This window comes from Trichomycterus rosablanca, chromosome 9, assembly GCF_030014385.1.
Source record: "Trichomycterus rosablanca isolate fTriRos1 chromosome 9, fTriRos1.hap1, whole genome shotgun sequence".
Classification (NCBI taxonomy): domain Eukaryota; kingdom Metazoa; phylum Chordata; class Actinopteri; order Siluriformes; family Trichomycteridae; genus Trichomycterus; species Trichomycterus rosablanca.
Window position 1 is genome coordinate 10,292,764 of NC_085996.1, and position 17,860 is coordinate 10,310,623.

Consider the following 17,860-nt stretch of genomic DNA (forward strand, 5'->3'; position numbering starts at 1 on the left):
ACCTCCTTTCTGATTATAAATCTTTCATCAGGTCTAAGGACTACAGTATTTAAGCTCCTTTTCACTGTGTAAATAATCCTGTAGCAGAACAGAACCAGATATTTAGTTACAGTCAATACTGTCTAGCACTATGGTTTCCAAATATTGGGCCTCATACTGCTGCCAGGCTGAAACAATACAATAATAAAGTGATCTGTTCTTCTGTGATTGGACAAGTGAACTTTAAGCCACTGTTCACAGTCAATCAAGCTTATAGCTGGCATGGACCTAGAGGCTACAATGATCATTTGCCACAGACAATTCCAGTTTCAACTTGGTTATGCGTATGGAAGGATTGTGGTAAAATTGTGGTCAAACTAGTGCAGTAATAAGAGCAAATTTAGTGTCACATATGCCCTCAAATATAACCTCGTTCCACCCCATGTGAAGTCCAAATGAACCCTAAATGATCAACAGAACACTCAAGAATTGCATCATTATAATTTATTTTAAAACGTCCAGACCTCTCTGATGCTGACTTCGGTCAAGTTGAACCATACTTGTTTTAAAGCCACCTATTTCTATTTAAAGACCCAAAATTAGACTGGAACAATGTGTTCCCTTTTAACCTCATCCTCGTCCAAAACAGACCTCCATTCTTAATTTACTATCATGGCCTTCTCATCTCATTTAAGCTCACCATGATCCCATCCCTCAGTTTCCATATTTCTGTCTGTATGGCAAGAATCTTTTTTTTATTCACTAAAATAATCAAATGATTGCTCTGGACTTGATTCGAGACATGTGATGCAGGGCGGTGGGCCGCAGCCAGTCTGCAGTTTGAATCAGCTCAGTCAGAGGTAGTTGAGCTGTTTTCAAAGCCTCCAAAGTGCGGACCTTAACCACAGACGGCCAATGGATGGTCAGTTTGAAGTTTCAAAGCAAGGAACATTCTTGTAGAGGCCAGCCAGCTGCAGATTATAGAGCCTCTGGAAGGAATGGAGGATTGGAGGGGGTAAAAACCCTTACTTATTTTGAGTGTTTATTTTGTGGCTGGTAGTGCCTTTAATGTTGAGGTTCTTTTAACTAAAATAGCTCAACCTGTCTGATTTCTGTTATTGTCTGACTTGTTTTCAGACAGCGCATAGTCTGATCAGGCTGATGGATAGAAAAACAGTTTCAGGACAGAAACAATGTACAGAGCTAAGAAAGCAAATCATAAATCTTTAAAAGACAGGAATGTCACCTGGAGCCATATCTAAGGATATTCTGTACAAACTACTTTTTGTATGTACAAAGAACATGGAACAGTGGTCTCTTTGCCATGATAAGGGAACAATGCCTAATCTTACCTTATGTTGACAAAAATGTGTCAAATCTAGGAACCACCAAAAAGTGCCTCATGAATTATTAGCTGCTCCAATATGTCCACTTGCCACAGTCAAGCAAGCATCACTTGAAAAATTCAGGTAGGTACTACAGTAATTGTCAAACAAGCTGTATTAGCAGAACATCTGTTGAACTAAACCAGAATACCACTTATGTCAGTTCCAGTCATAAGCAATGTATGAATAAATGTTCTCCATATGTTGTACCTCTTAACCAACCATCAATGCTGGAAGTGCATATAGCATGAACCAGACTGGAAAAACTTAGAACAATTTGGCGTTTCCTTAAACATGGGGGAAAATATCTCACAATGGGCTAAACTTACAACCTCACTGACCTTCTTCAATAACTCTGTCTTCAGTATTGTGATTTATTAGATGTTCCGATAAGTAGTGCCTAAAGCTTTAGTTGTGCCTAAATCTAATTTGGCCTTTATTTGACATACCCACCCAACATTTTTGAAGAAATACTACAAACTATGACATCATTACACAAGACAAGGGTGGGGAGAGAAAGCTAGAATACAAGTACTGGAGTAAATCCTATGAGGAATGTTGTTCTAAATCCCACAGGAATGCAGCCGCGAAAAAAAGCTCCTATTGCACAACAGGACCGCCAGGGAAATCTCTGCATGGGAAACACGACCAGTCCATGCCGCAGGATTCCCCTCTACAATTTAGATCACCCAGTGAGATTGGAATGCCACAAAGCAGTACTCTGATTATTAAGAAACACAATCCCTGAAGCTTCACTAGCCATAGCTGTCTCCAACACTGTGATCTACTGGGCGTTTCTGTAGCACAAGATTCTAAACTGTGGGTGTTCAAGGTCAGTCATTTACGGAAGCATGTTGAAAATTAGTTTGAGGGAAAATGTAATCATAGTGGTTTGGGTTAGAACCTGAAACCCATAATACCCTATTAATAAAGTAATCACTATGTTAATGGGCTAATTAGTTTGTACTTGTAATATGTTTTAAAAAAAGACAATGTAACATGGTGGTAACACAATGTATTTCATTGGAGATTTATTAAAATAAATGAACTTTTAATAACCATAAAAGTCTCCAAAACCTTGATCTGCCCAATGTTTTAATAGCACCATAATTAACTATAGGCTTTCAAGGTCAATCACCTAAATGTGTAACTTCGTGTAATAGAAGTCATTACAGAATGTTTTAATAAGGTGGGTTTGTTATTCCTTTTACCAGTTAGCTATAAAATTGCTTTCCATACAAATGGGTTCATGAAACAATAATAAGAGTTCACTATGTACAGTTTGTATGTTTTGGAGGTAATTTGGAAATGTTCAACAAGAGTCTGGTAGTGTTTGAAGGTAGGTAGTAGGCCTCACTGTTAAAGCAACAATCAAGTGACTCCCAATCCCTACCTCAGGCACAGGCAATTGTATAAAGCAGCCAAACTAGTGATTGACAGTTGAGAGTAAAACTTAGATCTTTGTTGTGGTTGGCTAGCACATTAGTCAGCTGCTTTTCTTTAGTTCTCCTGTGCAACAGTATTTATGGCTAAGTTTAGTTATACATGTTTACATTTGACATTTTTCAGACCAGGTCAAATTTCTGAGATGAATAAACATAATTATAAAAAAATCTAATTATACGTTTACATTTAGATATGTGGCAGATAGTTTTATCTAAAGCACCTTACAGTTGAGACAGGTATAATCCAGGCAGCTAAAGGGACCCAGTGGTGGCAGCAGGTGGCAGAGTTTAAACCTTCAATGTTCCAAAGAGAAATCAAGAACCCTAATCAATAAAGCACCACTGTGTCAATGGCATATTAAATGTCTAATCAACATTAGAACTAAATGTGTTTTGAATTACTTTAGCTCTTGTATATTTAATATAAAGTACAGATTATTCTGGTCAGCTATTAAGGATGCTGTCCATACACCAACGATTGCTACAGTAGAATTGTATTCATTTTGAACGACCTGTCTTGCATGTCCTTAGCATACGAGTAGGCTTGAATTTTCGAGCACAAAAATTTACACAGAAGCAGAGTTGCGTGATTGAGCTAAGTAAGCAAAAGCAGACTGGCATTGCTCCATAAGAACAAATTCAAAAACATCTGTGTAATGATAGAGCTGTGTTTCTACTGGACTGAAGTCTTTTTTCTTTTTCTTTTTTTCATTTTACATAGTCCATATTCCCATGAGTTTGTCTAGCTTTGCACAGACGGAGTTAATTATGTGCCGAGGTATTTTTAGAGCTAATACAAAAGGATCTGCCAGACAGATTTCAGTTCCTGGTCCCAATTCATTTTCCAAGTTAAAACTTTATACTTCGACATGTGTTAAAGTATTTGCATGTGTTTGAGTTTGCATCGACTTGTGGGAATCAAGGAAAAGAACCTAAAAAAATTTTTGAGAAGTGCTTAATATAGCATTTGATCGTTTTTAAACAAATGTCCCAGTTTCAGTTTTTGGTTTAGATTTTGATTGATTACAGCTTTGAACTATGTGAAGCCAGAAATTTCCAGTCAAAACACCACTGGGACATTTCATTGTATCCAAAACAAGACAGTGAGGTCTTTGATCTGTATCTGTAATAAAAGGAAAAAAATGACCAGTGCCACATAGATGGCATATTTTGGTTGAAATCGATAAAATCAGTCTGTCAGCTAATGACATGACTATGTGGGAGCAGGAAAGATTGGGATCCTGGAACTGAAAGGCAATGGAAAATTGCCCCCTGGCAGCCCAGAAGTATTTGGGATCTATTATTTTTGATCATAGAACAATAAACCACTTAGAAGTGATGACCAAAACACACTTTTATCCCCATCCTATTTAAAGGAAATAGGAAATGTGGTCACATATTTATGTGTAATTATTTCTGTTAACCGCATGCCTTTATTTTCCCTCTGGACAGAACTGTTTCCATTGAGTTTGACTTTTGACCCAACGTCACGGATGATGTGCCTAGGCTCTCTCAGTATGCCAAATTTAGCCCTCCTACAGACTGGTGACAAATTAAAGGAAAAGCCTGTGGAGATGCATGAGTAGTGCAGATGTTTTGCATGGTATGTAGAAAAAATGCTGGACAGGCTGTATCTGGTTTAGATGGCAGGAGCAGTGCAAAAAACACAGGCATTGGTCCACAAATATTTGGGGGAAAATCATGATGTCAGATGAGACATGAGAGATCCTTCACCAAATTCTTGATAATATGATAGGTGCATGACCTACACCAAAAGATTGATACAGGCATGATGGTTTTGTTATACTCTTATTGGCATTTCGATGATGTGGTTTGGATCTCCTTGTCACTTATATTGGCAGGAGTAAATACAAATCAATGCTAAATATTTGTTTATTTGCATTAATTACATGTGAAGTCAGCAGTTTTCACCCCTGTTATTTAAACACCATTTGAGATCATTTCTATTTCTATTGGAATTGTAACAAACTTTTGCCAGTATCATTCCAGAAAAAAATGTTTAAAAAAAAGCTACATTTGTCATGCATCACAGTTATTTGTTTAAAAATGTGGCTTCCTCTGGTTAAAAATTGAACAGCCCATTCCCACAAATATTTAACCTAAATCATGGGAGGTACGAGTGTGCTATTGTTAGCCCTGGTATGCTGATTCAGATCAGGCACCTCATCAGAGGTAAAAAGGTTATTCATTTCTGATCAAAGTTTAAGCAAGTTAAACAGAGCTGAACATATTTATTTCTAAGCCCTGTGGACCTTAGCATCAAGCTTCAACACGAGGAGTTGCTTGAACACCTGAGGAATACCACACACTGAGCCGTGTTTATTTGGCCAGACACTCACACCACATCATTAGTGATTGGCGGGACGTCAGATCACACGTGGGCATGGCACTACAAGGCCCTGGCGTACTGTAACTATAACCAGAGTGTGTGTGCAAGAGGTGTGTGTTTGTGTGTAAGAACTGGCAGCCTGAAGCTCAGCAGGAATGAAAGGTTGTTGACAGACAGGGTACATTACCGTTCAGTAAGGCTTTTTCCAGATGGAACTTCTACTGTACTTTGTTGGCCAGACCGCAGAGAGAGAAAGAACAAGGGAGAATGAAAGATAGAGGGAAAGTGCAAGACACAGAGGCCCTGGAGTGAAAATTCCCTTATAAGGCGAAACTTCCTCCGAGACGGCATGCGTGTAGGGAAAGCATGTCTGCTGGCATGGCAGGCGCATTCCTCCGGCTCCCGCTCGGAGCTTTTCATTTCCGATTGGCTGCCATGAAAGGGCCTGTACTCCCTCGTCTAGGAAGAGGGGGTCTGGTCTTTTTTTTTCTTCTTTTTTTTTCAAAATATACACAAACAGAGAAAGTCTAGCCACTTTCCTGCAGTTCTCTGTGTCTAGTGTCTGGAATGACTGACACACCTGCACTGTGTAGACTAAACTGTAAAAAGAGAGTCTAGTGATTAAAAAATGGAACAAAAAAATTGTTTTAGCTTAAAAGCCGAATATCTTTACTGACATACATTCTATTGTATTCATATTAAAAGAACTAAGATGAAGTGTCATCACATCAGAAAACATTTCCTGCACCTTGGCATAGATTATACAAATGGACCATTATTCTTCCAAAAGATGTTCTTGTATTGATGTTTTGTTGATGAGTGGACACACACGCTCCACTTACTATACAGAAGCACTTTGTAGTTTTACAATTACTGACTGTAGTCCATCTGTTTCTCTGAATGCTTTCTTAGCCCCCTTTCATGCTGTTCTTCAATGGTCAGGACTCTCCCAGGACCACTACAGAGTAGGTATTATTTGGGTGGTGGGTCATTCTCAGCACTGCAGTGACACTGACATGGTGGTGGTGTGTTAGTGTGTGTGGTGCTAGTATGAGTGGATAAGACACAGCAATGCTGATGGAGTTTTTAAACACGTCACTGTCACTGCTGGACCAAAAATATCCAGCCAACAGCACCCCGTAGTCAGCGTCCTATGACCACGGATAAAGGTCTAGAAGATGACCAACTCAAACAGCAGCAATAGATGAGCGATCGTCTCTGACTTTACATCTACAAGATGGACCAACTAGGTAGGAGTGTCTAATAGAGTGGACAGTGAGTGGACACGGTATTTAAAAACTCCAGCAGCGCTGCTGTGTCTGATCCACTCATACCAGCACAACACACACTAACACACCACCACCATGTCATTGTCACTGTAGTGCTGAGAATGATCCACCACCTAAACAATACCTGCTCTGTAGTGGCCCTGTGGGGGTCCTGACCATTAAAGAACAACATGAAAGCAGGCTAAAAAAGTATGTAGAGAAACAGATGGACTACAGTCAGTAATTGTAGAACTATAAGCGCTCCTATATGGTAAGTGGAGCTGATAAAATGGACAGTGAGTATAGAAACAAGGAGGTGATTTTAATGTTATGGCACTCCAACTTGGAGGGAAATAATAACAAATATTGATCTGGATTTCTTGCATCCAATATTTCTTCCAAGTGAACCCAAACCATGCCAACAAAATGCCCAGATTGTGTAACAAAGCCACCAGAATCCCACAGTGTATGGGTTAAGCATTCAGGTCTATTTTTTTTTGTGTACGTCACACATGCACACACTCATTTATCAAGAATATGGTAGAATATGATTCATTGGTCATATCACTTTTTTAACATTCCTTCAAGGTCAACTGGCATTTTTACACATACCACAGAGCATGGTTAAATGTTAATTGCTTTACTGTACCATGCAGTACACTTGTCTTAAAAGAATCTTCACTCGATATGTTTTTCCACTCATTAATAATGGTACAATGATAAACTGTTAAACTTATTGCAGCTGATAGTCAAATAATTTTCTTTCCTTAGCAAACCAGCCTTCAGAAAACCTTTTAACATTATGCAGTCCGTCCGGAAACAAGTGTCATGAGCTCTAAGCGCACTTGGCATCACCGTTCTATAAAAAAACACAGCGGTCTGTTCATTTGAAGTACCGCTATTATGAAAAAATAGGCACCCGACGCATACACAGAGTGCCAAGGCTGCACTTTTCATTTTGTTATGTGACAGCTCAGTTTCTGCCTCAGACAGCTGGAATGCATGATGGCAGGGGGCACAAGTCTTTGAGGGTGGGGAGTAGTGGAGGTGAGGAGGAGAAGAGGTAGAGGTGGAGGGCAGGAAACGAGGAAAGAATGCCTGGAATGTTCATGTTTATCCATAGCTCCATTCAGCCAGAGGCGGCCCACCACAGCTCAGCGAGTATAAAGGCAGCCCCTGCTGCTGCCTCAGACTCAGAACGACTTTGACTTCCAGTTAAGAAGTGACGAGGGCTGAACAGGCGAAGAAGCAGCCTACAGAAACGACACTCTATCTTTTCACTTGACGGAGCAACCCTACGAGATCAGCTTGATCAGACACTGATAGAAGACTACAGCTCAGACTACAGAGCCGGAGGAAGACTTTGCGAGAGCAAGAAGGAGCGATTTTTAAAAGCCGTTTTTTGAAAATCAACACTACCAGACTAAGAAATATGTTTTTCGGAATGAGCATGATTTTTGCACTCTGCTTCACTTTCTTCAGCTGGGTAAGCATTTTCTCTTTTTCTTTAGAATTTTAGAGCATTTTTAGTGGGTTATAATGACTAAACAATTACTTTTAATGTTTTAGTTCTGAATTAATCAAGGATAAAGATACGACTGAGAGTATTTACTTAAGTTTTTACTTTGTTTGATTCTCAGGTGGGAGCTCAGGAGTGCCTTGGGCAATGCCAGTGCCCTGATGTGCCCCCTCAGTGCCCTGCAGGTGACAGCCTGGTCCTGGATGCCTGCGGGTGCTGCCGTGTGTGTGCTAAACAACTAGGAGAGCTGTGCACTGAGAGAGACGTATGCGACCCCCACAAAGGCCTCTACTGTGACTATGGCTCACCAACCAATCGTCGTATTGGAGTCTGCACAGGTAAATACAGTCAAACTTCTGCTTAGATTCTTAAAATTGCCCATCAAGGCAGGCTAGATATATACAGTTAAATAGCTGAACTTTTTCTTAGTGAGCTTATTTTTTAATGTCTTGTCAACAGCTCGAGATGGCGCTCCATGTGTGTTTGGAGGAAATGTGTACCGCAGTGGTGAATCTTTCCAGAGCAGCTGCAAGTACCAGTGTACCTGCCTGGATGGTGCTGTTGGCTGTGTGCCCCTTTGCGGCATGGATGTACGTCTACCCAGTGAGGACTGCCCTATGCCACGCAGGGTCAAGGTTCCAGGAAAATGCTGTGAGGAGTGGATCTGCGACTCCCCAACCACCAATACATTTGTGGGCCCTGCTTTGCCAGGTAAATAAATCATTTATGAGCTTAAAAATGACCATAATTTGCTTATAAACATTAATATTATCAGTGGGGAAAGTGGCAGGTTGTAACCAAGGCTTTGTTTAATTTGGTTGTAGCATTTAGAGAAGAGGAGACCTATGGCCCAGATTCCTCCCTGATGCGTGAGAACTGTCTGGTGCAGACTACAGAATGGAGTGCATGCTCAAAAACATGCGGCCTTGGCATCTCAACCCGTGTGACCAACGACAACCGTGAATGCCGCTTGGAGAAGCAGTCACGCCTCTGCATGGTTCGTCCATGTGAATCCCACCTCGAGGAGAAAATCAGGGTAAGCAATGATTGAATTACAACTTTGTCTCCACCTATCATCTTGTTAAATGTTTTAATATTTAAACCTTTACATGATGTCTAACCTTTACTTCTGTTTTCTTTCACAGAAAGGAAAGAAGTGCATCCGCACCCCAAGAGTCTCCAAGCCAATGAAATTTGAGGTCTCTGGCTGCACTACCACCAAGGCTTACAGGCCCAAGTTCTGCGGAGTGTGCACGGATGGCCGCTGCTGCACACCTCACAGGACCACTACCCTGCCCGTCGAGTTCAAGTGCCCCGACGGCCAGGTCATGAAGAAGCAGATGATGTTCATCAAGACGTGCGCCTGCCACTACAACTGCCCCAGCGAGAACGACATCTTCGAGTCCATGTACTACAAGAAAATGCTTGGCGACATGGCATAAAAAGGAGCAAGAAAGTAAAATGAACTGACTGGAGAAATTCCGTCCACTTGAACGGACCTGATATCCATCTCGTATCACAGAACTGTACTCGTCTGTCTTTTATTTTACATGTTTTGTGTCTGTATTTGTGTCTTGTATCTGTATTAATGTACCCAGTGTGTCATGATGGATGTCAGAAGCTCTTTAGCCCCAAAGTGGGTGAAAAGAAGAAAAAAGTCAATACTGTCCGACAAAACTGTCGTAAAAACGACAAATAATACTGCACTATAGACTATGCGACACCGCCCTTGTCGCTAATTGGCCTAATTATGATTAGCCCCTTTCAGAAAACGTGGTGGGCGGATCCAAATTGTGGTGAGAGGTGAGAGGGGCAGCGGATTGTAACCTACAGAACAGAAGCCAGAACGCCTCACCCATGTGAGGGAGAGTGAGTAAGAAAGAGATGAATGTGCTCTTGTGTTTAGTTAAAGACCAGCAGAAGGTGGTTCCTGCAGCACTGAGTGTCAAACTTCGACTAACTGATTCAGAAAGAGTCAGTACTTATGTCAAAAGACGACTGGACAATTTGCAGCTTCATTTTTTTCTTTTTTAAAGCTGTAAATATTGTACATAATTTTGTACAGGTTAAGTTAATTTAAAGTAAATTTTAAATGTTTGTCATTGTTATTTGTTTTGCTTCACTATGTGTAATGGTAGCTTGTTGTTTGCTGACGTGACTGTTCCTGTTACAGTTTGTGTTTTATTTTATTGAGAAATGTGACCAAAAAGTTACATGTTTTCAACTTTTTGTAGTTAAATAAAATATTATATTTTTATATAAATCTTGAGTCTGTTGAACTTTTTGCACACTTATACTATAAAACAAATAAGTGACCTGTGACAAACTGAAGGAAACCCTTAACAGACAAAAGCACAAGTGTAGACAAGCAACTGTTCTTACAGACAAATATACAACAAGAGTTGGGTCTGGTTTTTGCAAAGCAAGTAAGGTTACTGCAAATCAGTACACAATCTAGTTATTGTAAAAGTATAACTGATTAGGATCACTATGATGGCACATTGTTGGGTAAAAGTGTTCTCTATGGTGGATTTAATGAGTTTGAAAGAGATGTTAATCATATCTTATGGTGTTTACAGTCTTTAGATTTTAACCATCCTAAAACCTTATCGAAGAATTTAGACCACCATGTTAGCCCACCACCACCATGATAAGGTGTCTGCATTTTTTTGGCCATATATTCTATTACATTAAATGTGAGCGCAAACACCCGGAAACAAAGAAAATCTTGTAATGACTCAGGCAAAAACATATTCTACACTACAGACTGCTGGCACCCAAAAATATACAGTACATTATTCCCTAGTTTGGGTTGGGTTCTCTTTTACTTAGACTATATGCCAACAAATGGATTTTAGATGTTTCACTAAATTACATGTGTACATTTGTGATGCTTTTTGCTAGATTGGTGTAATTTTTTGTTGTTATTTATTTAGTCATAAATGTCATAAATGTGGATTAAAATCTTTTTGGGGGTTTCAATGCTAAGAACCTCATTCACTTTGTAGGAACTGTTGGCATAGCTTTTTCTGTGCTTCACAACTTATGAAAGTTTTAAGGTCCAGTGATTGCCTTGCTTGGCATATTATATTCCAAAAATTGATTAGTTTTATAGTGCTAGACAATGCTAATAGTTCAAACACTTTTCTGTTGATGTTTCTCAATTCCAGAATGGTAATTTCCCAATGAAAAGCTACATGAGTGATTTCTGAACACCATGATGAACACCAGTTACTGTAAGTGTTTTTCTTGGTCTCTGTAAACAAGAGATTTCAAAAATTAAACCTGAATGAGACATTTAGGAGCTCAAACTGAAAAGTACATCTTTAGCTTTTTATTCCCTAAAAACTGGAACTGGACTTTTTTATTATTATTTAAGAGATGGCTTTATCATCTCATCTCAATTCACTCAGGACTGAGATAGCGTCTTAGAAGTAAGTAGAACTATCCTGGAGGACAAGAATGAACCTTTCCAGCTAATTTATGTCTACATATTGTTATAGGTTGGTTAGTTGTTTCTGCCTTTTAGTTATTAGATCCAGATGACCTTTGCTGTAGCTCAACTATCTGAACCACTATGTACAAAGTGATATGTGACTGCCCTCTGGTGCACAAATGTACCAGCCAGGTCAAAGAAGAACTTAAGCATTAATGCCAAAATACCAAAATACTCCAAATGTCTTAAATGGTCTTTAATGGTCTTGCTGGGCAGCATAATGGCACAGGTTACTTGGCTAGGTTATTTATTTATTAGGATTTTAATGTCACGTTTTACACTTTGGTTACATTCATGACAGGAACTGTAGTTACTCATTACACAAGAAACATTAGTTCACAAGTTTATATCAAACACAGTCATGGACAATTTAGTTTCTCCAGTTCACCTCACTTGCATGTCTTTGGACTGTGGGAGGAAACCAGAGCACCCGGAGGAAACCCACACAGTCACAGGGAGAACATGCAAACTCCACACAGAAAGGACCCAGACCGCCCCACCTGGGGATTCATGTTCAATCAATCTTGCTTTTGGTTATCGGCTTTAGTTTATTTAAATAAAAAGAAACTTCTCCAAGTACTGCAGTATCACGATTGCCTGTAAAGTAAAAAAAAAAGACAGTCACTGTATATGACACAGTAGAAAAACTCGATAAAAAGTCAATATAAAGATAAAGATAATACATATAAAGTGAGATACATTGCCACAAAATGGAAGTTAGCCACAAAACTAATTTTTTATTGTCCTGATCCTTGCTTTTGATGATTGTATGGAGGCGTCTACATTTAAAAAGTGTAAAACACTATCTCCACTCTAAATTACAGTGGTGGGAGCATAAATCGACAGAAATCTGAAATCTCTAAAATCCTTTCTCCCCTTACACAAAAAATTTTAAACTTTGCGAAGAAGGTAATCGAATTACCACTCATTTGTAGGTCTGTCACTGAATCAGGTTGAGTTTCTTGATTAATAGGTAAGGGAGTTGCTCCCACTCCAGTCTCAGAAATGCCTATTAAAAACAAAAAAGAAATGTCTCAGTGTCTCAAGGACAATGTTAAAACACATCAAATTTAGCCACAAAGCAAATTTTATATTTGATTTTTTTCCTTGTCCTGATCCTTGCTTTTGATTATTGTGTGTAAGAAGTTCTCTAACTGTCCATATAGTTTTCATGTGTGAATGTGTGTTAGTGTGGCATGCATAAAGTGATGCCCTGTTTACATTTAAAAGTGTAAAACACTATCTCCACTTTAAATTACAATGGTTGGAGCTTTGTCATAGTGATGCTTTAATCGAAATCTAAAATCTTAAAATCTCTAAAATCCTTGCTTCACTTCCATAAAAAATTTGAAACTTTGCAACTCAGATCACCCAGAACAAACAAAGGACAGAGATTGAATTACCACTTATTTGTTGGTCTGTTACAGAATCAGCTTGAGTTTCTTGATTAATAGGAAAGGGACCTGTTCCCACTCCAGTCTCAGCAATTCCTATTAAAAACAAAAAAAATAAATGTCTCAATGTCTCAAGGACAATGTTAAAACACATAAAATTTAGCAGATAAATACTGCAGTCTACTATATTTTTGTGTAAATATAGCCCTGTTATAGCCCTATGTGGAAATCTGTCACTGCCTTGTAAAAAGAAGCCAAAGGCTTAAGGTGTGCTGGTGGGTATGTGTGCTAATAAGGCAGAGATTTATAGATTTATAGTGCAGATGGTGGGGGTAGGTTGGACTTAATTATTATGAAACAAATACATAAAATATAAAACAATGACTATAATAAAAATTGTTTAACATTATCCTCATTACTGGCTGTAAATCATAAGTCATACTAAGTACTAAACAGAATTTTGAATTGCTGATTTTTTTAGTTATTATCTTCCCTCAACTTTCAGCTTTCTTGTTGGATCTTTTATAAAAATTTAACTGCCTGAATCTAAATGAATTTCTCTAATTAATCTGATACAGTTCTGATCATTAACAATGTAAACAATGTAATGTAACCATGTAGTGTACCATAGTTTAATTTGTAGATATATCCGGCCAAGCAGATCTTATAGTCCTTAGAAGCCGATTTGAGGTCAAAAGGCTGAAAGGACTTTGGTTGTTGGCTATCGAAGAGCAGCCATACTTCATCAGAGTATCTGAAGCACATGACCATGTGCTCATCTTTACCAAGCAGCAGAAACTGAAGTTCATATGTCCTATAAGAAAAAAGACATGTATACTACCAGGCATAAAAATGCCAGACCATTCATGAAATAATATGATTTTGCATAACATGTTACATTTGTTAATTTACCTTCCATGGTCATCCATCACAGACAAAGGCAAGTGACGATGGAAACTATACCGATCATTGTGAACATCACGATGTATCAGGATGAGATCTTGATTATCTGACTTGCTCAAAGTTATCACATCACCATGTTGCCGGAAGGGCCTTAGAAAGTTATATTCATGAAAAAGTACTGTTAATACATTATATATGTAAATAAACCCATAATACATATATTCTAAACCAACAAAAATCATTAAACAATAAAAGCCAATTATTTAAAAGGTAGCAGGCTCAAAATTTGTAGAATTTGTTATATTTCTTATATATCTTCAAAAAGTTTTCGCACTTTTATATTTTGGTTGGAAACGCTGAGGATGGGAGGATTAGTAATTGGTCATGAGAGAGAGCTTATAGTCCAGATTTAGAGCCATCTGATTACCACCTTTTTGGATGCTCAAAGAAGCTTTAAAGGGAAGAAGATTGTGATGATGATGTGAAAACAGCAGTGCATCAGTGGCATTAAAAAGTTTGTATGACGCTGGGAAAAATTAATTGGAAGGTGACTATTTTAGAAATGTGATGTCATTTGTTTTTTAAATTGTTAATTAACAGTTTTCAAAAATGCGTAAACTTTCTTACATATTTATATGCACATATACAAATATATACAGAAATATATATATACAAATTTTATCAATTGTTGTGTCTATTGGTCTTATCTTAAAAGGGCCTGTCAAGTCTATTGTGTATTTATATAAGTGGTCACAGGTAAGTGTGGTAAGTACAACCCCAAATCAGAAAAAATTGGGACAGCATGGACAATGCAAATATAAAAAAAACAGAGTTTCTTACATTTACTTTGACTTTTATTTCATTGCAGACAGGATGAACCTGAGATATTTCATGTTTTGTCTGGTCAACCTAATTTAATTTATTAATAAACATTAAACATTCCTGCATTTCAGGCCTGCAAACATTTAAAAAAAAGTTGGGACAGTAAAGCATTTACCACTTAGTAATGTCGCCATTCCTTTTCACCACAATTAAAAGACATTTTGGCACAGAGGATACCAAGTGATTTAGTGTTTCGGCTTTTACTTTGTCCCATGCCCCTTTAAACATTTTTTAAATGTTCCCACGCATTTGTTAACAAACTGGAGATCCTCTGATCATTTTTGCTCATCAAAGAAACATGAAATATCTTGGGTTACAAGTAAATGTAATTTTTATTTTGTTTGCATTTTCTATAATGTCCCAACTTGTTCTGATTTGGGGTTTTATATATATAAATATATATAATATATATAAATATATATATAAATATATATATATATATATATTGGTGTTATCTTGAAAAAAGCCTGTAAAATATAATATAATATAATATATATATATATATATATATATATATATATATATATATATATATATATATATATATATATATATAATATTATATTATATTTTACAGGCTTTTTTCAAGATAACACCAATAGACAAAACATTTGGTACATTTTGGTAAAATTTGCAAATACACACATTATTAGATTCCATAATAAGAAACTTTATAAAAAAGGTCCATCTTGCTTTAAAAATTACCTACCGTATTTTTTCAAATTTCTCATCTTCACTAGGAGTAGCCTGATGGTAATCAACTCTAACGCAAACCAGCTCAGACAACACAGGTAAGTGGTCTTTTACATTGCCACAAAAGTTAATGACATTATGTTCATCATCTGGAAAATTTGGCAGTTGATTCCACCAAAGATGTTTAGCACCATTATACCTTCCGTCATCTAAACACTTCATGATTTTTTTCATTAGGCTGTTTGAGTCTAAAAGCAATTTTATGTTTTGGTATTTCATGTAACTAAAGTGAAGGGCAGCCAGGAATGAGTCTAAAACACAGGTATTGGTAAATTTGATGTTATCAAAATTACCACCCCATGATATGTAGGAAAAGTCATTCAGTAATCTCTGCAATGCAGGCAGCCTTGAATCACAACACCTGAAAGAGACAAAAAAGTCAATGAAATGACTAAATGCTAAATGATAAATCATAATAGCACATTTTTTTACATTTATGCATGTAAGTTTGCAAAAGGTTTGCAATTAAAGTAAATGTTTTAGAAGACTGTGTCATTCTCAAGCTGTGCTACTTTTGAGCTTCCCCAAGATGAGACTGGTGGTACAGTGACTGCTGCACAGCAACACTTTGAAATTGACATATTGAGTTTAAGGATGGCTGCATAAATTAAAACTTGGTTTATTATTATTATTATTACTACTACTACTACTATTATTAGTGCACAGGTTGCACAGCTGTGAGCCTGCTATGGATTGGTGTTCTATTCGCGGTGTGTTACTGCATTGTGTCCAGTGATTCCAACGAAACCAGACCCACCACAATCCTTAAAAGGATAAAGTGGTTGCAAAATATAAAAATGAAATGAAACAATTATTATTATTATTACATGGTTATAATGCATCTAGTTGGTCAGTTCACAATTACCGGCCTTCAGTCTGACAATCAAACCCTAAATATAAGTTAGTTCAAAAGGAGGACTTGGCTTTCTACATACAGTAGCCTTCCCAATTTATTCTGTGAGCTTTTTGTATCCAAAGCAGCTTACACTTTTGAGCAGACACAATGTAAGCAACCCTGTTGCTTGTGTTGTCTCAATCAAAAATGAGCAACTACATGTTTGCTAGTAGAGAAAACCCCTTAAATGATCTTTTTAACTTGACTTAATGACTTTTCTAAGAGTGACCCCAACATTTAACAAAGTGAAAGATTGTCTTTTTACACATGGTTCATAAAAGCTGTGCACAAACAGTGAACAAAACTGTCTAAAAGTAATTTTGACCTGACAGTTATTAAATGACACACACCACAAAAAAATCACACACACGAGTAATTGAGATTGTGTGCTACTAATTGAACTTCCTTGTGCATGTGTAGCATCTCCCCTCCCCAACCCCACACAAAACTTAAGTTCACAGAAAAAAATAAAATTAATTTCATTCGAAATAAACAAAATTTTAGACAAAATTAATATTTCTTGAAAGCATTTTGTGCTAATGGGGAACGCAGTCAGAGGCTATAAATGTGCTGCTGATGTCAGTAAAGCCAGCTCTCTCTCTGCTGAAACCATATCTGCACATTTCAGTGACCAGCAGCTCATCGATTTCATTTTTTTCAGATGTCCAGAAAAAACAAAACAATGATTTAAAATAAATTTTTTTGAAGAAAAATGTCATGTACCATTTACTAAACCTACTATCCCTTAAGCACCTTAGCTGTGACATGGTAAAAAGAGGAAACTGGTAGCTATTAAAGCAGCTGTCAAAAAGAGACATTAGTTGGAGGGAAATGAACATCCTTTTATGATTTTTACTGGCCAATAAAGTTTCGAATATGTTACTGCTTCAAATTTAGATGCTGACCAAATACTTTAATATGGCCAGGTCAAATGGTATGGCACTCCATTAGAAAACTAAAACTCAGGCAGCCTAAACTGGCCCACCTAAACCAGTCACACTGTTATTAGGCTAGGTTTTATGGCACAACTTCATTCTGTTTGCAAAGACATACACTGATGAGCGAAAACATTAGAAACACTTCCAAAAATGTGTATGGCTATGTCAATTTCATAACAGTTGTGCATTGTGCAAATCATGGACTGTTGGTACTCATTGTATGTGTAGAATGCATAAATACTTTGATAAGAGTCAAATCACTATAGTAACACTAGACTGAAGTATTTAACAAAACAGCAAAGGGTGCTTTCACCAGCCATGGTGAGTACCCACTGACTGTAGTCTGATGAGAGACAGGGTTGTTGGGTGGCATGAGACCTACTGATGCCAGAGAACATGAAGCTATCTAGACCAACAGAAGGGCAACTGTGTCTCAAATTGCAAAAATAAAAATATTGGTGATGAATTATATGTTTGACAACGCAAAGTGTATCAAACCATTCTGTGTATGGGACTGCGTAGTCTCAAGCTAGTCAAATTGCCCATGCTAATTCCTGTCTAACGTTTTAGTGGGCACACATGCATCGGATACATAATGTAGGCATTGGAAGGAACATTCCAGCAATTAAAGAGGGTTGTGGAGGTTAGAGCAG

General features: G+C 37.6%; 1 protein-coding gene across 1 annotated transcript; it reads left to right on the plus strand.

The window, feature by feature from the left end:
- The first annotated feature begins 7,648 nt into the window (after positions 1 to 7,648).
- Positions 7,649 to 10,209, plus strand: ccn2a (cellular communication network factor 2a). The gene is made up of 5 exons (XM_063001126.1): positions 7,649 to 7,913; positions 8,068 to 8,284; positions 8,406 to 8,657; positions 8,771 to 8,982; positions 9,092 to 10,209. Exons 1-5 carry the CDS (start codon positions 7,860 to 7,862, stop codon positions 9,386 to 9,388), a joined length of 1,032 nt encoding a protein of 343 aa, XP_062857196.1. The 5' UTR covers positions 7,649 to 7,859; the 3' UTR covers positions 9,389 to 10,209.
- Positions 10,210 to 17,860: the final 7,651 nt, after the last annotated feature.